Below are 20418 nucleotides of genomic sequence, written 5' to 3'. Positions count from 1 at the left end.
GCAAATACCGTGAGTAGTTGCTACCAGTTAATTTTGGCATTTTTGCTTAAAAAGCAAAATCAAACATTAAATAACCCTGGCCCTCTTTTTTGTGTGTTTCTGCTGCGGTTACAAAGGAAAGCGGCACTTTTCGTTAGCACGGAGCCGTACTGCGTGTGTCCTTTACCGGCACTGATTGAACCGCGGGCGTTGCCATGGCTACACGAAGACCCAATGAGAAGCTCGCGGTAGACTGTTGCTGAATGAAAATAACAGAGGCCATTTTGCGCACGGAGCCACGGCATCATTCAATAATAAAAAAACGGAAACCAGGGGCAGGTTCAGTCCATTTCTAGATAGATGCGAGTTCATTTTAGAGCCGGTGGAATGCTGTGCGACTAGCGCTTATAACGTAAAGGGGGAAAAGGCATGTGGTAAGTTACTGTGCCGCCTCTCCCCTGAGGGTTTGTGTGGAGAGCTTCACCGCAGTGCTATCCCAGCAGTGACCCCAGAGAGAGGGAGGTGTCTTTGGTTAGCTAGCTGACCGACCCCGGCGACATCCATGCTCGTCGAAAAACAGGTGTACAGTTGAATCACACGGGCACCGCGCTAGCTACCGAGCGGCTCTAGCTTGTGGGGTGTGTAAGCACTTCTGCGCTCTTTCGTCTGAGGACTTCTGTCATTTAATGGAAATTGCTGATTACCACGCGGCATGTTTGCTGAATTAGTGGAGTGAAGCGGTTTTAGGTAGGTAACGTTTCACACTATCAGCTGTAATGTTGTTGTTGTTGTTACCAGGCTAATATGTCTCTCCCTCCGCGCTTCTTTCATCAGCTGCAGCGGATCTGCCCCGCGGCTGAATTTCGTGCCCTTTCAAAAGCCGAACAAGCTATTTTGAGTGTTTAAGTGCGTTTCAGGCAACAATGACCTTCTGCTTGTATTTGTCGAGAGCAGTGCAATGAATCAGCTTATCTGGGATGCGGTGAGGACGCTTCTGTTTCCAATAAAGTGCATTCCAGTGAACTGGTGTTTCCAGAGGATGCGGTCTGGGCTGGTAGGATGTTAAATGCTGAAACCACAAGCTTTTAAACTGTGGATAAAACAAATGTTGCTTAACATCAGCAGCCAAGGCCGTGAGCATAGGAGTATTGTGTGCAGTAGCAGCCTGCTTGACAAAAAATAAACATGAACCGAGATGTTCACGTTTAACCTACATCCCAAATTCCTGAGATAATCTCTATTGTCAGCTTGGCCCCCCTATACAGTGCAGTACAGAGGTTTATAGAAAATATTTTAAAAATACAATAAGTTTAGTTTGGTCATATTGGTCTAGAACAAAATCATTGTTTTTTTTGCGCTATGGGGCTGTTTTATGATATCAGTACTTACAGAACTGCAGTAAATTTACTACACTTTGTCAGTATGTCGTATTATGAAGGCCAGTGCCTCATAGGGGAACTATAAAGTCAGTACAGAGGTATGCTGTTTTTGCATTTCCCTTCTGTCAAATATTTAAACCAGTCTCATTTATGGAGGGCTCAAATAAAAATTCAGTAGTGCATTTTATGCAATATTTTAAGACATGTTGCTGTGTTGCTTGTGCCTCTTAGAGCTACAAATCACAGTTCTGACAGAAAACAGTAAGGAATAGTCTGTGTTTATTTGGTGCTACCTGGTAACTGGCATGGAAGGATGATGTAATGAAAAAAAAAATAACAGGACAGCAGAAATGGATAGAAGACCCATTCAAGTGCTGGAGAGAAAGAAGGAAAGTGGAGAGGTGTCCAAGATGAACAAAGTCTAGCATTACTTCTGGAACCTCATCCCATCTTAATGTGGCTTATCTGGTTTGTCATTGTGTTTAACTGGTCTGTGGGTTTTGATCTAGTTTATGTATTTCTATGACTGCATACTTGTGTCTTGAGGAACGGAAACAACACAGCGGGATGCAGTACGATGAGCAACAGTTGGCTGCTATCTGTGTCTCATGAGGGGCTGCTCCATCAATAAACATCCTCTCATATAAGCTTAAATATATACATTTAATGGGTGGTCGTACCATTTTGACTTGATTGATGGCCACTGAGCCAGAAAGTATGTCTCTGTTAACGTTAAGTCGGTTGCACCTGCCAGTTTAGAGGTACTAAAATAGACAATATGTACCGGTATGTGTGCATGATTTGTGCATGCATGTTTGAGGGACAGGGTGAGAGAAGGAAAGTGGATCAACGCAGGCCATCAGGGAATAGGAGAATGCGATACATTTTCACTGAAAGTACAGAATGTAAATAGGGGTTACTATCATAGTTCAGTGTGTCTCTCACTCTTTTTATCTCTCTCACACACACATTCCTTTAATTTTCCTTTGTCCTGTTTATTTCCTTCTTTTGCTGCCCTCTCTTTTGTTAGTGGCCCTCTGTTGCCTTTTTGCTCTTTTATATTCCTCTTTCTTTGCCTTTCCTCAGAGGCTGATGTCATGGATCAATTGCTGTGTGAAAAGCTTGTCTAATTCTTAGGCTCACTGATAATAAGGGCCGCCTGCAGGACATGCTTGCTCCCTTAACTTTCTCAATGACCCAATCCTTTAGAGCTTACCAGGCTGTTTGGTGATTATGCCTTTTCTCCTAAGCTGCTGGGCCAGTTCTCTTTTCTGTAGCTATTCACTTGTTTTTGACAGTGGCAATTGATGGTATTGATCAAGGATTCTTGGTTACTGAACCAGATTTAAGCATAAAATATCACAATAACCAACCAATTTGACTATATAGAATGCATAGCAGCATCTGCCCAACAGGTTTTAGACATTTAAGACCTTTTAAGTTATGTAAGTTAGTTTTGCTGACTTTTTGCAATATATGCAATGTTCTGAAATGGCAGTGCAGTACTGGAACATTTAGCACTTTGATAGTTTAATAATCAGAAACATATAATTAAAGCAACAAAGTGATCCAAATGTGTTAAAAACACAAAACAATCCTTAGTTTATTAATGAATAGATCTTCATTGTCAACCAGGATCCTGTATTTTTCAGATCAGTATTCCAGAATTTGTATTCATTTTATTGGTAGCAAGAACAACCACAGGTTTATCCGAGAATTATAAAAGTCTATATTAAACAAAATCTGGCACTTTTTTTTCCACAGAGAAATAACAAGCCTCCTGTTGAAACAGGAGAAAGTGTTCAAAGCCTACTTCTACTATTTGTAGACCATATGCATAGTTCAGAATTCCATAAATTCCACCTATTGGACTTCAGCGTCTTCAGGTCATGGAGACTAAAGAAACACATGCAGAATGGTAATAAGATAGTTTTATTATTTCTGTTTATTATCATAAAAACTAACTGTATGTGCAGCACTATTATTTTTCACATTTTTAGCTTAATTAGTGACTTGAAACTGCCATAGGTGTAAGTATGAATGTGAGCGTTTGTCTGTCTGTATGTATCATCCCTTTGATAGACTGATGAACTGTCCAGGGTGTACCCCCACCTCTTGCCCAGTGTCAGCTGTGGTTGGCATCAGCCCCCCACAACCCTGGATGTACCAGGATAAGCAATAGATGATGGATGGATGGATGAATGGGTAGTAGACAGCCCAACATCATTCAATATTGAAATGCCATAAGTGCAGATATATGCTTTGTACCATCTTTTTACAGTTCAACACAGAAAGAAGTGATACTACATTATTTGAAATATTAATATAAGTTAATGCTGTAAAATACTGTATGTCCATTCTTGCATTGTGTTTCTATATCAGGTGCCACATTAGTTTTCTATGTAGTTCTCTGCAGTGATTCTTAAATAACATGTAAATGTTGTTAACCCTATGAACACATAATACGCTGGAGTTCCTAGCGTATATTCCTCTGCCCTGTGTTGTTCCACGTTGGTTTTGTGCCTGTCAAACAATATACATGTGGATTTTTTTTTTTTAATGCTCCCAGTTTTACGTGTTTGACAGGAAGTGACATTTACTAATGTGTACATGCACATGCCCTTCTGCTTTTTATATCCTGCCACTTACTTAACTGGGAATGGCAGGGCCTTCCAAAAGCTGATAATGAATTAGGTGTTGAAACTGTACGAGTGAGACCATGTTGACGCAGTCACTATAGTCCAGAGAGGCTCATAGGTCAAAGTATTGGTGCATTTGAATGTGAGTGTTTGTCACTTGTTATAAAAATAGTTTGCTCTGATACTTTAATGAGATCATTCCTAAGCTGCATGTTGGTGTCATGCTGTTTTTTTTTTTTTTTTTTTTTTTTTATTACACCTACACATGCAAAACTTCACTTTTTTTTTCATTTGTAAAAACCGAAAATTTGGGTGATAATTGTTTAGATGTTGATGTGTGCTTGTTGGTCATCTTTTGTGCCGCCTTAAGTAGGTTAAACCAAGGTGCTTCACCCTTTCAATATTTTTATTGGTCCCCTGATGCTTCTCTTATTCTGTCCCCAAGGTTACATCATTAGCACCTGTCAGTTGTCAGCTTTTCACCATACCTCACTGATCCTTGGCATGTGAACAGAAAATTCTGGGGGGCGCAGCTGCTGTTTGATCATGTCTGCTGACACATCAATCAGTGTAGTGCACGGTGAGAACTCCCAAGATCTGAAAATTGGGTGTTTGGGGAAATAGCGTATAAGTGCTCCTTGCAAATCAAGCCATCAATTGCTATGTAGGCATTGTTTATATTACCACTATATTATTGGCACAGTGACACTGGACATAAATGATGTTTATCCAGGACATCACAACTTAGTCCATCTGTGCTTCATTTAAAGGTTTGTAGCAGGCCGACTTTTGTCTGAGCTTGTTCACGAGTTTAGTTTTTTACCTTTGTAGCTTAACTTGTTAACTTGACCCAGTTAAACTTATTGCTTTTGATACACCTGCTGCTATCCCTCCATTTAAAATGTAGGCATAAATAGTTAAGTATTTTTAAATTATTTGTATACCATCTAAGAAAGACAGTGAACTAAGTTGATGTTACCTCACTGTATCATGACTGACACTAGGCAGGACAAAACAAAAAGAGGTGACAGTCATAACATGAATCACAGTTTTTTTGTTTTTGTTTTTTTTTTTAAATCTGTTTTTGTTGGAGAAAAGGCTATTATTCAGCAGTCTTATCAGCAGTCACTAATGGAGCCACATTAACATTTCCTTTTTTTAATGACTGCTCAAGTCTTCCTGAACCTCAACACATAGGAATTTGTTAGTTATTGTGCTTGTTTTGTTTATTGTCATGTATGGGTGTGACAGAAGGAGGTGGAAGTGGTCCAAATAGCATATTGCACAGTAGCCTGCCTGGCTGGTTTTAGGTATCCAGACTCTAAATATGAGATGCTAATAGCAGTAGTTAATAGCAGTAGTTACCTCATCATTCTGGGAATAGCAGGGAGTCTGGGGTCTAGAGGTGCTCCTGGCTGACCTCTCTCCTGTGTATATTCAGCCTGTGTGTGTATGTGTGTGGTCATTTCCAAATATACATTCCCATATGGATTACACAGCAGTAAGATTATAAATGACACAAGTGAGTAGACATATAATTCGTCTTTATATATTTACAGCTCAATTTAACACTGACTGCACGTAGCTTATTTATCAAAAAGGTGGTGTTTGTGCTTTCCCTTGGGTGTGTGTGGACGCACATCTCTGAGCAACTCTTCTTGACAGGCAATCAGCAACAGAAAGTGAAAGAAAATCTCATATGAGAACATTCTGACACTACTGTCAGATTCTGTGTGGAGTAGACCACTTTACATAGCCCCACACTGACGACATTGGTCACTGTTTGACATTTATGCCCAGGAGGAGAGATGGGCGTGTGGAGACTTCGTAACACTCCTCTGTCTGTTCACACCCACTGCTGTCCTAACTGTAGTCTATTTAACCTTGCATAGCTTGTCAAAAGTGTACCTGCCTGGTCTAACCTAACCATAGAATTACAGCATGGGACAGTGTTGTTTTTGTACAGAGTATGTATAGAAATAACCTGTCTTTGTGCATGAGAGCCCATGCTGTGTTGCAAGCATGCAAGAAAACATGTGGGCATGTGGTAAAATAGAGATAGTCAGTCCTTTTACTTAGCCTCCACCCATCTACACTGGGGGTAACTTTCCAGTCTCATAGACGAGCATGCCCGAGTCTGAAAATAGCCGTATCTGATCACTGCTTCACCCAAACAGGGAACTCTCTTCCCTGTCACTCCCTCCCTTTGGTTCTCTAACTTCGCGTTCTGTTGTCTCTGTGCTTCCCAGGCATTAAACGGGGAAAGACCTGGAAATAAAGCTTGACAAGGAGGAGAGACTTATCGTGAGCAGAGGGCAGAAGAAAAAGAAGGAAAAGATTTGAATATAAAAAAGAGGAAAGAACAGCGATTACACACAGAGCACACCTGTACCTGACTCTTTTTATGCAAGTCCCCAGTTTTTCAGTTTTATGAAGGTAAGTGTTCAATTTTCTGTTGCACCTGCACTCTGCTGAATCAGAGCTTAGGGTTTTAGGGTCACGAAAGATTATTTGATAACATAATTTTATGCATTCTCATGCCAAAACACAGGAATGCTATATTAAATTATATTTTTGAATAGGTATATGAACTTATTTGTGTAGGTTTAATTAAGGTTCCTAATTCATAAAATAATATTTATCTAGTATTTCTACATATGTATCTTTGATTTATTTTGAATAGTTTTTTAATGTCATAGTTGACTACACACATAGACCTTATACTGCTGTTGAGAATGCAAATTAGAAGAGATCGAAATAGCTTTTACAACCCAAACACCAAAATGGAATTATATTTATCTGTTCAGACAAAGCCCACAATTATAGACCAAGAGCAGAATTTTTGTCTTTTGTGACAATCGACAGAGAAAATGGTGTCAAATAAACACATTGGTTTCTACTGCTGTCACCTCAGAAATAGCATCAACAAATAAGTTTGATGATTTGATGTTTTTAAACATGAAGGCTCATAGATTTATAGATCCTTCAGTGGAAAAAAAAAACTTTGTGACTTTAAAATTAAAAGGGAACATTAAAATGAGATGTAGGTAGAGATGTATATGGAGAATATATAATTTTGCATTTTGAGAGACTAAATGCTAAAGAAAGTTTCAGTCCACTCCTCAGAAGCTTCCCCTTTCCTTTTACCTCTTACCCATAATTTTACCTCAGAATCTGATTTTCCTCCCTCTCTCCCTTTTACATACTTCCGTCTCTGGTTTCATGGTCTCTTCTTTCCCATTCAACAAAAGCCATGCACCAATCCCTCCATTAGGCCAGTCTCAGAGGTGTTGAGGAATGTCACCTTGACCCCTTGGGTACACACTAAGGGATGGTTCCCAGCCTAGGTCCACAGCACAGTTCTCTTGGTTCTCTTTCCTCTGGACCTGACATACAGTGAAGCGCTTTGTCTGTTCCATGTAAATGCCATAGAGCACACTTTTTTAGACCATTAAATGGCTATATATGATTAATTCTGGTCCTACTAAAAGCCTTTTGATAGACATAAGTCACATTAATTGGGATAGAGATGCTTGACTGGATTTGGATCACCTGCTATGTCGGTCTGGAAAGTAGTTGGTTTAAAAGAGATTAAAATAAGTCAGATTTGAATATATGTGTATTTATTTGTGTAGAATAAACCTCTACATTTTTTAGGTTAGCGACACTACAAATTGGCACTTAGAAGGGCTGACAAGGAATTCCATTGTTTCACTTTTCAGTAGCTTGAACACTTTAATTCCATTGTTATTGTCACACTTTTAATTCTCCTCTTCCTCATTCCTTCTTGATTATTGGTGTAAAGCTGATGTACAAAGGACTGAGATGTTGAAAGGTTTGTGGCATTTAAATTGCAGTTTAATGTGAAACTCAGTAAACAAGTATCTTTTTTTCTGTCTGACATGGAAAGTACCTTTTAAAGATGCCTTTGTTTTTATACACATTTAGGAATATGCTTATTCATCTACTATCTAGTTGTGGTATTGCATAAACATTAAAAAAAACAAAAAGTCTTCATATTATCTCTCTCTCAAGCTCATTTCTTATTCACCTGTCAAAAACAGAACAGATTGCTTGCCAGAGATATTTTCCAGATTGTGCAGTATGTCAATTCTCCTTAAAATGGTCATATTTCCTCATGCCTAACAGCCATAAATATTCCTCAGATAGATTTTCCTGACCACCTTAGACGGTAAAGGGTCCTGTCTAATGGCAGTAAATATAGCACCCATGCTAATCAAGTTCCTCTTATCTTCAAGATTGACACTTACCACTGGTACCTGGGGAATCCAGACTATGCATAGGGAATGTAATCTTAGCCACAGCTGATAGCCATTCTGCTTTAGTGTGCTTCAAATGACAGTATTTAAAAATGTGCTCATAAGATTTCTTTCTACAAGGTAGCCTAATTGACTCTTATACAACATTGAAGATAATGATCCACCAAGCTTTTTTCTGAATTTTGCACAGAACATACCACAAGAGTGATTAATAAGTGTTTACAAAGAATTTAGCTGGAAGTGCAGTGAGACCATTTTTCAGAATTAATCCCTGCACTGCTGCTTCACCATACTCCCTAATTTTCCATACAAGAGTTCTTACTGTTCATGTTTGTAAAACCTCATGTCTGCATGCTCCCAAAAGACTCTTCTATTAGGCCTCAAATAATGCATGCTCCCTGCTCTCAACACACAACATCCTCTTAATTAGCAAACAGTTAAACTCCAATTCATCATTTTGTATTCACTGTACAAACTGAATTCAAGTGAGTGAAACACGAATATTATCTATATATAAATCCCCGGTTTTTAAAGGGACCATTTAACTTAAGTATTCAGACTGGCTTATAGTGTGGGGCACTATACGGCAGTATATGTCTGTCATAAAAGTTGACTTCAGTTACTGTACGTGGTAGTTAGTGACATACTTCTACATTAAAGAGAGTGAGGGTTTCATAAAGGTTATCATGTCCATAGAATTTTGAAAAGTTACTTTTTTTTTTTTTGCTTCAATGGAGCCTGAGCTTAGCATTTTGTGGGCATGATAATGTGTAAAATGTAGTGGTTTTGTTTTTATTCAGCTGACAGGATTACTTTGAAACATCAGATTTTAGAAGTTGAGTTGAGTTGACCAGCGGTTGTTCTCCCTTCACTTAACCATTTGAAAACGCTGACACCATAACTGGAACCTGGCTATAATACTAAGTCGAAAAGTCTACCCAGGAAAGGTCTTCAAAGCTTCATCTTCAAGATTGCTTTGACAGCTCCATGTACAGTAATGTTTATTTTCTCATCTTATCCCCTTAACTGTGCCACATGTAGTGCTCTCATCTTGGAGAAGAAGGTGAAACAGTGTGAGCTCTAGAGTTGTTGTTCACTTGTGATGCTGTGTGTCCCCAGATGGCTTTAGTCAGACAGTTTACATAACACTATATGCTTATACTGTCTTCTTTTTATTTTCAGCTGTGTGTCATCTATTCAATATTTGCCTCATCAAGCATCCATCCATTATCTATACTGCTTATCATATGATTGTGTGGGTGGAGGAGCTGGACACAATCCCAGCTGACATTGAGTGTGAAGCAGGTACATCCTCTACAGATTACTAGTCTGTCACAGGGCTGACACAGAGAAACAGACAAACACTCACACTTACAGATAATTTAGAGTCACCAGTTAACATAACTTGCATGTCTGTGGACTCTTGGAGGAAGCCAGAGAACCCGGAGAAAATGTACACAGACAGGAAAGAACAAACCTGAATTGCCTGGGGCCAAATGGGGTTTGAACCCAGTCTTCTTTTCGTGAGATGACATTCCTCAACACTGTACCATCATTCCACCCTTATCAAACAGGTTCTGTTTCATAATCTTTTCTCCTGATTTTTTTTAATTTTTTTTTTTATGCTGGTTTATTTTTCATGTTCTACTTTGTTTCTTATCCATTCTTTGGTTTTCTTTAGCTTTTTAAAAAAAATTTCTCTTCCTCTCCATGAACATCAGCGCAAAATACAGTTATTGCATCTTCTGTATAGAAATGTTAGGCTTAAAATAACAAACCCACAAACTGTCACATCTAATACGTTCCTCTACTATAGGCTCAACTCACAGTACTGGGGGCTTGTATTGCATAATTGCATTAGTGCTCTCAGGCCATGGCTGTGCTCGTTAGTGGGGTTGTGATGCAATCTACAGAACACATGGGCCTCTGTTTGCTGTGTGGGCAGTGAGTGGGCATGCAGGGTCAGTGTATTGACCTTCCCTCTCCATTCGTACAGCCAGAAGGGGGTCTGCTAATGAGTGGCAAGGTTGAACAAACAAGGCTGATAACAAAGACTTCGGTAGAAGTGGCTGTTGTTCAACTAGTGGCAGTAATGTGATGGTAGAACAGTTACATGGCACTGTTAAAGCTTTCCTTATAAAATCATCTTCAGCTAATCAGGAGCTGTAGATACCCTTTGCTTGAAGACTTATTTTGCTGAATTTGTTTTGCACTTGATAAGAAAAGCTGTTTCCAGATTAGTAAGGCATTAAAGCCTCTATATGGAGAATATTTATTTTGGATTATAACCATAGTTTGGCTGAATATTTATCATATATATGATTGACCGGGGAATATATAAATGATTTTGTGCTAAATGTTTTTTGCTGTTCTACATCCAAAAGCAGGCTACAAGGCTACAAATCTTGTTGAAATAACAGCAACCCAAGCATATTGAGGTCAACTTTTTTTATAACGTTAAACAAAACGTGTTCAAAATGCTTCATTTTTGGCAAGTGTACAGTGTATAAGCAGGATAATAATGATTCCTTAATGATTTGAATACTGCAGCTAAGAAGTAGTGTCAGTAAGGACTTTGACACATCCCTCTTGTTTTTGTATGTTTAAGTGCTTGAACATATCTCGATAATTTTACTAGCTAAATTGTGAAGCCATTGTTGATGTTTCCAGGATTGTATTTGGTGTGACTGCCAAGATAGATATTTAAACACAACTTAGATTTATTGTTTTGATTGTGGTGAAATACAAATTTTACAAACTTATTTTGTTATGTAGTCCAGCAATGCTTAGCATTAATGTAGTGCCAATGTCTGTGTTATTTAAAGTGGCTTTGAAAATCAATGTACCGTATTTTTTATGAATATATCAACAAGATGAATAAATCTATGGTCTGATATGTTGGTTGATTTTTAAGCTAATATAAATTAATTAACATGTCCATAAAGCAGGTCTGGGAATGGGAATGATAAGTCACAAATGACTTTGCAGCAGCTGATGTAATGCTCTGCTGCTCAGGGACTCAAGGTTCACTAAAGGTATCAAATTTCATCTGCTTGTAGTAGCTTTACATGAGGGATTGTTTGCATCAAGACTGTCAGTGTTTGATGACTTGCTGTATTTGAAAATATAAAATGAAGGACGTGAATGTAATTTACTGATGCTCCCTGTAGCACCCGAGAAGTTATTTTTTTTTCTTCTGTATACTTGTATTAGAGCACTGAAATATATATACTCGTGAAATGTTGACTGGTTTTTACCTTATGACCGATGTGTAACAAGTAACACTACAAAAGCTTGAAGCTGGAAATGCAGTGTCCACTGAAAGCAAAATGGTTAATTCCTTATAGCTATACTATTTATTTTGATTCCCAAGCCTTATTTTAACCACAGCTCCACATGCCCCACAGTTTTACCACAAAAATGCACCACTAAAATAACTTGGCTCCAATTCAGTAATTACTAAATGAAACTATTTTAAATTCTGCCTTTTTTGGAGGGATCATTTCTTCTGTCAGTTGTGTTTCAGGCCACTGTGCCTCAAGTAAGAAATATGTTGGATCTCCAGGGACCCACTGTTTCCTTGTTGAAAAGGGATGTGTTCTCTTTGATTCCTACAAGAAGTTTTTATAGATTGCTCTACATTGCACTTCAGTTGTATCAACACCGTGAGTCCAGGCTGATGTTCACTCCACAGCATCACTGCAGATGGTGTTTCTTATTTATTGACAGAGTACCGCACCTAGTCTTAATTAATATTTCTGCGAGCGTGTTATTTTTTTGTCTTGTTTTATTACACTCTGAGCAACTAAGGGCTGAATAGAACATGTCTATTTGACAACTTTCTGGCTAGGTCTTTAAATAGATTTGCTAAGGAGCTTAGTCTCTTGATATCCTATTGGTTGTGTCTCAGTATGAGTGACCACTCCAGGGTCAAGACCCTTGAGGCCGTAGTCAGCTTATCCAGTCTCTTCTGCTGACTTGGGATGTGTATATACAGAAAAAAGGATCTTTAAAAGGTCCATTAAAATTCCATTCAGAGATTAAAATAATTTAGAAATATGGAATTTAGAAATTACAATAACTCTAATTGGCATTCTTGTAATATACAAGTTAAGTCTGAGTTTGAAAATAACATGAACTATAATCTATACACCTGTACCATAGGCACAAGATATAAATAGAGATCTTAAAATATTAAATATTAGCTTGAGATTGTTTTCGTTTTACTATTTCTCATGTTTTCAAATGACAGGATGGTGATTTGTTTGTTTCTAGACACTTGTTTTGTCTATGGTGAGGCAGACTGCCAGTGAGTAATGGCATCCCAGCCAGTGCTCTTTGAGGACATGTTTGTGTTTGTCTTTCCTTCCTTTTGGGTTTCTTTTCCTTTTGATAGTCACACTGTCTGGGTTATGTTTTTCTTTGTGTTATTTAGAAATGTGTGATTTGGAAATTTTGTTTAGTAGGATATTAGTATTAGATATTAGATATTTTGTTATAATGGTCACTCATTCCATTCTTTCAATTGCTTTAATCTCAGTCTTTAGTGGTGTTGATTAAGCATAGCTTTGTCATCAAAGTGTTGTCTCCACTCCAGTTGTAGGACCTAATTTAAATAGGTTGCACAGATTACCCATGGAAATACCCATGTACTCACTGCAGTTTATTTTTTGTCTTCAGAAGGGAATTTGTGGCTGTATGTTTTGTTCAGCAACTTTAAAACTCTACTATGTCATCAGTTGGAGGAAATTGGTCATGCCAGTTTCTGATGAGATCAAATCAAAGTAATGTCCTTATAAAAAGAAATACAGGAGGATAAGATTCCTAGCACAGCTAATATTGTGTCTTATGTTTAGAAGCACTCACTCATCAAACTTTAGTCCACTGAAACAAACCAAAGGGGCCCCAGTGGGTCACTTAACAGTCTAATGAGATTTGATGGGCTTGTGGTATTGGACATCATGGCTTTCTGTGGCTTATAGCTATGACTGGTGTACTTGCAGTCCCACAGCTATTACACTTAGCAATTATATACACACTAGTCTCCAGAGTGGCCTACCAATACTTAAATTACAGTCAGTGTATAAACCACACAAAGAAAGAAAATAAAACTTGAAAGAAACATTGCATCCCTAATGCTTTGCAAAAGTAGGACAACTAAAAGCATAGCTTTAGAAAACTTGTATATTTTCTATATATTTAACACATTTATTTACTTTACTTTACATTTTGTTCAGTTTACTTGTGGTAGAATTCAATGTAGAGAAAGGTTCTTGGAAATAATATTTGTTATTTCATTAATATAAATGACAGGATTACAAGAGTTTGGTATGACAATTTATATTCCGAAAACTTAATGTTGCATTATTCATTAGATTTTAGAAGAGCACTCAATGAATATTAATAGAAACATTTGGTGCCTCTCTAGTATTTCCTGAGATATGCACACTGAAATGCAGAAATTTCGAATTATTTATTATCACCCTTTAAGAGTGCTACAAATTATGTTTGAAATATAGAAAAGAACTTAGCTTAAAGGGGAATCAATCTGGAAAGAGCTTTTCTGAGAGGTCCAGCCTGATGCATTTTCTTCCAGTGTCCAGCCATAACATTGTAGCATGGCCACAGCTGCTGTGTCGCCACTGATCTGTTCCCAAGAAACATGATCTTGTTTATAATCTGACCATCATTTGGATGCCGACAGCCTGAGACGCCAGACCCATGATTTACCCCACAGCATGCGAATGTGTTTCTCAGAGATAGATTTATGAGTATATGCTCTATGAGGGTTAGGATTAGGTCTTGAGGGATTGAAAGTGTCCCTTGATGCTGATGACGCAGTCCCATAAGCAAAAGTTCTTTATAGTTGTAGTGATTGTATATGTGAGTAAATTTAGATTTATTAATAATTATAAATCTAGCAGGTTGACAGAAAAGTATAACAGGTTAAACATGTTGCTAATAGCACTTTAGTTTATTGTAGGTTGAATTCAGCATTTGTTTTGCCTGAGAGATGGTCCCAAAGGCACTAATGTGTGTAACTTGGAAATAATTTCTATAATACATTTGCTTGGCTCACATCAGTAGTTTGGCAAAATAAAGACCTAGAGCATAATTAATGATTAATGAATATGTGATGTAATACTTATATGGTCCAGGTTTAAATGTGCCTGATGAAAAATCAGCTTGTACTGTAGATTCAACCATGTTAAAGTAATCTCTGTTCTTTTGTCTGGATGTTTACTGTCTCATCTGAGTTGAGCCTGTCGATTTGTCAGCATAGTCTTAATACATTTTAATGTTATGCCATCCATCTACTGTCAGTCATCACTAGTGCCAACTGCCAAGGCAGACTACACGTTCATGTCAGAAGATAGTTACATACATATCCAAAATAAGCCTAGCCACAGTTATCAGGACATTACTTGTCAATGTGTAATGAGGCCTAGAGTTGTCTTAGTGTTGAAGCAAAAGTCTAGAAATAAATTTTTTTAGCTCATCAACTATAACAAATGCTAAAATGCATAACAGTACAATCTGACACATTTACATACAAACTGCTCCCCTGCTCCCTCACGTCATTACTCAACTGCAGATGCTCACACAGTGCAATTTGTTTTCACATAGGATTTACATATAAAGTGACATCACTTTGGACTGACTGTGACAAAGGCGTAGTATAAACATCTGGGCATTGTGCTTTCTGTGCTGAATGTAAAAACTGAATGAATACAATTTAAAAATTCTTTTGTAAGTTTCTGATTGATTTAGATGTGTAAAATCCGTTTGTGCTTACTATTTTAGATTAATTGTAAATCATATGCTAGAATTAAGTTAGAATTAGCTCTACATTTTGGTATCCAGCCAAATGTAATTAATCTTGTTATAAACAAGAATAATCCATGAAAAAAAAATCATGCCACTGACCCAACCAGTTCAACATAACTGCTCTCCGGTTAGTAATAAAATAATTTACAGTCATAATAATCTATAATATTATTGTATGTATTTGATCTTGTTACTGAAATTATCTGAAAAATTAAAAGTATTTTGGAGCCATCTGCACTAGTATTTTAACAGCTACTGTGCATCTCATTCCCCTAAATACTCAATACTCAATAATCTATATTCACATTATCATTTCAAATGAGAGATGTGGGTGAACTTCAGAGAACTTACTCCAGGAAGTCACACTGTCACAATATTTTGTGTCTGAAATACTTTGTTTTTGTTTTGCAGGAAAGTGTGTCACCCTGCAGTAGATCAGTAAGAAGTGCTCTTCAGTATGAATACAGGTACTGTACTGTAAACACACACAAAACATATCCAAAACTGTTCCGGAGTCATCCATCCATCCATTTTGTCCATTATTTATGTATGGCAAAGCTGAATTTTTGTCTGTATTTGTTCATTTGCTAAATATAAAATCACTGTTTACATTTTATAGTTTAAAATACAAAGTCAGTATGTTTTCAGGCCACCAATCTAATTTAAAAGCTGCTCTGTATGCTACTTTTCGTCTGCCACAGGCATGAGTGTGTAATTCTAACCCTGACCCTGTTTCACCACTTTGGTGTTGGTCCATTTTGGGCCACAGTTATTATGACTAGAAGCATCAATAAATATAGTAAGCCTGTTGCTGTTAACCACAGTGACGTATTCTATCCCAAGTACATTCCCAAAGCACTGCCCTAAACTTGGCAGTCATCTCGTGCTAAAGTGTGTATTTCAGTCGAATCAGTGATGAGTAATCAGTCTTTGAGTCCTTGCCACACAGCACCACTCTGTGTAGCTGCCAGTGGTAGCTTGACTCATCTTGGTTGTTTGCCTGTATTTACAATTTAGAAGACAACAAGCAATAGCTTGGTCATGTGCTTAATGACAACTGATACCTGCCAGAATTAGAAATGCTAAAAACATGTCACAGATGTCATACCACCGGAAATATCCACTATGTAAATTGTAAGGAGCCAGTACTTTTTTTTTTTTTTTTTTTTTTGAAAACTAAACCTAACCTTTGAAGCTTCCAGTCATCTCATATAAAGTGCTCTATTTCTTATAAGCATATTGTATCTGACAGATATGATTAGGCTATAGTTGTGTAAACTGATGCAATACAGCATCTTCAAGCTTTTACTTTACAGTTAGATCTTGCAATTGCTCTGTACAAAGGGGTAAATCCTGAGCTCATTTTCTAAGCACTGTCACTAAATCTGCCACAGAAAACAATCGGGCTCTGTTAATGCATGTGCTTTGCCTGCAGTTGTTTGGATTATGTTTCTGTGTCAATGCATTTGTGCATGTGTATCTGTGTATTTGTGTATGTGCATGTGCATGTGTGCTGCTGCTTCTGCCTCTATGATCACCTGCCTGGCTGTGATTCCTCAGATAGCGGAGGATGCACTCGCAAAAGCGTGGCCTTGTCACTCATGCTCTCTCCCATGAAGAGGGTCCAGAGCTCACCAAATCTAGCCACAGGTACTAACAATCACAACACACAAGAAATTAATCAGCTCAAATAAGAACACTGCACTAAATACAGAAATACAAGCTACTTCTGTTAAGGGGGTTAAACTGTTGGGCAAAGCATGAGGTAAGTCTTTAAAAAAAAAAAAAGTGGCTTATTGTTATTCAATCTTGTGTTTGGGCTTCATAAACCTGACATGGCTTGAGCGAATTTGAAATACTTTCAAATAATCTGTGGCTTTTTCAGTATGCCTAAACAATGTTTGGACTGTGGGATGCTACCAGTGATAACTTGCTATGTTTTTCTCATCAGTTCATTGTAAAATTCTTTTATTTCTTTTTGTTTAGTCTCTTCTTCCCAAATCAGTCATACTACACATACTTGTTGTTGATGCTAATCTTTCCTTTCGTAGCTCTCATATATCATGCCATCATACTGCTCCTGACCATTCCCCCATATAAATGTGCAGTTTATTCAACTTTTCCTACTGCCTACATTTTCCCTGGCTATTCTTTTCTATTGCTGGTCTGTTTCTCCTATGTTAGCATTGTTTGGTCAGGCATGACACATATCACTTGACCCTAAACCTCATGAAAAATGTGGACATTACTGTTGTGTAAAATGACACAATTCTAGTTGCTGGTCAGTGTTTCACTTATATACAAGTAAACTCACAGTAGATCTTCTGTATTTGTAAGCCTCTTCACCCTAAATTTGTTGCATATTTGCTTTTCATACATAATTTGCTACAGCTCAAGTCATAATGAATAAGCAAAGAGTTTTTCACATAGCAGGGGACTAAATTGCATCTACATTCCTGCACTTCCAAAAGCTACTGTAGTTGTCTCTGTTTTTCTTTTATACTTGGGCTGTGGCAATTTTGACTTTAGAAATCTGCAGTCTGGCAACATCATAATAAACCTTGAAACTTAATTCATTGTTACTTTGCCTGTATTGTAGTTTCCATTCTCAAAAGCTGACAGACAACTTGCATTACATGTGAGACAATAAATTCTCCCTTCAAGATGGTGCCAATGTTCAGCTTTTGTTGATTTTGTGAGATATTGTACATGTGCATTATACTAACGTATACACCCCATTTATAAAAATGAAGTTAGGCTAAAGCAGAAACACCTCTAAACATATGACTTTCAGACCTGTGTACTCCCGTATCTGCATTCAGGTTTTGGTGATGAGAGTATATTGTGTAACTACCTATTCAGTAGAAATTACATTTGGTCAGAGATTAATGTGACCCCACATGCATTCATAGTACAAACATTTTTCTGTCTTCTGTGCTTCCCAGGGAGTGACTCTCACTCATCAGACTTGGGTAAGTCTCTAATTATTTTGGTCAGGTCTGATGGAGAATCACGACACCACAGAGGAAGTCAGAAAACTTAATCAAAACTCTGTAGTGTGTGATGATAACATTAACTTTATCTTCAGATTCTTGGCGGTCACACAGTGCAACTGATGGACTGAAGAATGGAGATGCTAGCAGCTCATCTCTTGCTGCCAAAGGCTTCCGCAGTGTCAGACCGAACCTGCAGGACAAGAAGTCTCCAACCCAGGTAAAGTACCTTACACACTACCGTGACAGTTGTTGACATTTAGCATTTTTCTTTTTTGCTGCTCTTTAAAGCTCAATTGAAATAGCAGTGTCATAATTGTATTGGCTTGTAAAAGTCCCTTTGGAAAAAAGCTGTTTTCAATGATATGACCACACATAACTAATTTTCAGACCCATAGTGTATTTGAAATATATGTGAACAACTTGATTATGATTAATCACTGATGATTTTTGTTGTTGTTGTTGTTTGGACTGTGGACTCCTTTCTAATTGGCCAATAAGGATATCAGTGATGTGCCACTGCCACCCCCCAGGAGAGAGAGTTTCCACTTTTCACCCACTGGCACTAATCCTCCAGACTACAGCTCCCTTGTTGCCCTGGCTAATGATTCTAGTCCTGGGACACTAATATTCACTCAGAATGAAAAAGCAATTTTGAAAGAGTCATACACTTTTAGTAGCACATCTTCTTACTCTTTCTCAGAGACCAGTGAAAACCCAGTTCAACAGCCACACCCATACACTGTTAGAAATGATGTTAGCAATTGTAAAAAATCTGGCACCACTAATACAAAGGCCCAGACACGTAAGGTATCTTCTCTAAAACTAACCCCTGTCACCGTCCCTGACCCCCCTGCTCACCTCAACCATGATCTGTATTCTCAAGCTGAGCCCCACACCACAGGATCCCCTATATCCACTTCCCCCCCTCTAAAACAAGACCCCATTCTCTATCAGCCCCAAACACATAAAGCCTTGCTTTCTGTCCACTTGGGCCCTGAGCATCTGAAAAATACAGAGCACCAGCCTCCAAATCCCACAGTGGAGCCCAACGTTCAAGATCAAGCCCAGTGTCAAACCCCAGGTCCAACTCTATCCCAAATTGAGATGGTGAAGGCTCCACCAACAGTTCCACCAAGACCTTCTCCTGCAGAACTGTTGGTACATAACTGACCACATAAACACAGAGCAAAAAAGAGACTGTTTACATTTTAAAGTCACTGTATGAAAACATCACTGGATTTTTCTATTGGTGACATCAAGAATGGTTAAAGGGTAACACACCGGTTGTGTCACATCATTTGATTCCATTATTGCACACTGGACACAGAAAACAGAAAAGTAGTAAATATAGCTTAGCCAAGATGTGCAAAATTCAGGGTGCAAAAGTGATTAAAGTGCCTCTGATTTGATGATGCGTATGAACACTGGGATTTCTGATACTGGTGTTCCCTGAAGACATGTGCAAGTGTTTTGATACACATCAAATGCTGCTTGTGTGTGTTGCCCTTTAGTTTGTTAGTCTTGGTGCTGCCATCCAACTAGTCAAACTAACTGATTTGACATGAGCTTGTATGTGTGATAACCAAGTGTTTAATTTATTGTATATTTTGCTGCCTTTCACAGAGCTTGAACTAACAGAACCTCTTCATTTCACAGTATTAATTGTGTTTCAGAAGATGATGCTGTCTCATGACACTTGAGTATGGTTTCACAAGAGCCTTTCACCTTCTCTTAGGCTCATGCGTTACTTCCACACATCCTTTGTGACAACATCCGTATTGAGTGTAATCACTAAGCACTCTCCCCTTTCTTCCTTTTCCAATCAACTCCTTCTCCCTCCAACACCAGGGGCCTCCATCCCCTGACCCCTCAGCATGGCACTCTCCATACCGCTGCCACAGCTCAGAATCACTTGACTACATGTCAGGCCTAATGCCCAAGGCCCTGTCACCCACCCCGTACATTCCTAGTGGAGCTGGCTACACATCTGGTGTGGTCAGCGGGCCAGGCCTTACCACAGTCAGCAGTATGAGCATCGGTGGCTGCCTGTCACCTTCGGCCTCCCCTGTGACGGTGTCAGCTCTTAGCCACTACTCGTCATCTACGGCGGGTCTGCTGGATGAGCTACAAGTCTGTAGCCTGGACTCACCTGGTGCCTCACCCACGCCATCACCCACCCTCAGCCATGTCTCTACCTACACATCCACTGCTGGCCCTGATGATGTGCTAACAGCCTCTGTGGCCTCCACTGCTGCAGCAACCACTGTCACTAACGTAATTATCCCAACAAGTCACTCTTGTAACACAAATCATTACC

The 20418-nt window shown here is 38.5% G+C and overlaps 1 protein-coding gene across 3 annotated transcripts in view; it reads left to right on the top strand.

Moving 5' to 3' along the window:
• The first annotated feature begins 249 nt into the window (after window positions 1-249).
• Window positions 250-20418, top strand: part of sorbs2a (sorbin and SH3 domain containing 2a) — a 43131-nt gene continuing 22962 nt past the window's right edge. Inside the window, exons 1-7 of one of the 3 annotated variants that reach the window (XM_026304513.1) lie at window positions 250-726; window positions 6247-6433; window positions 15517-15572; window positions 18051-18077; window positions 18194-18318; window positions 18600-19259; window positions 19950-20375. In XM_026304513.1, the coding sequence (XP_026160298.1) occupies window positions 15563-15572; window positions 18051-18077; window positions 18194-18318; window positions 18600-19259; window positions 19950-20375 (1248 nt within the window). In that variant the 5' untranslated portion in view covers window positions 250-726; window positions 6247-6433; window positions 15517-15562. The remainder of the gene's footprint in view (window positions 727-6246; window positions 6434-15516; window positions 15573-18050; window positions 18078-18193; window positions 18319-18599; window positions 19260-19949; window positions 20376-20418) is intronic. The other 2 variants (XM_026304514.1, XM_026304516.1) reach the window with 2 other exon arrangements.

Source organism: Mastacembelus armatus, chromosome 1, assembly GCF_900324485.2.
Source record: "Mastacembelus armatus chromosome 1, fMasArm1.2, whole genome shotgun sequence".
NCBI lineage: Eukaryota > Metazoa > Chordata > Actinopteri > Synbranchiformes > Mastacembelidae > Mastacembelus > Mastacembelus armatus.
This window is presented reverse-complemented; position numbering and strand designations above follow the sequence as displayed.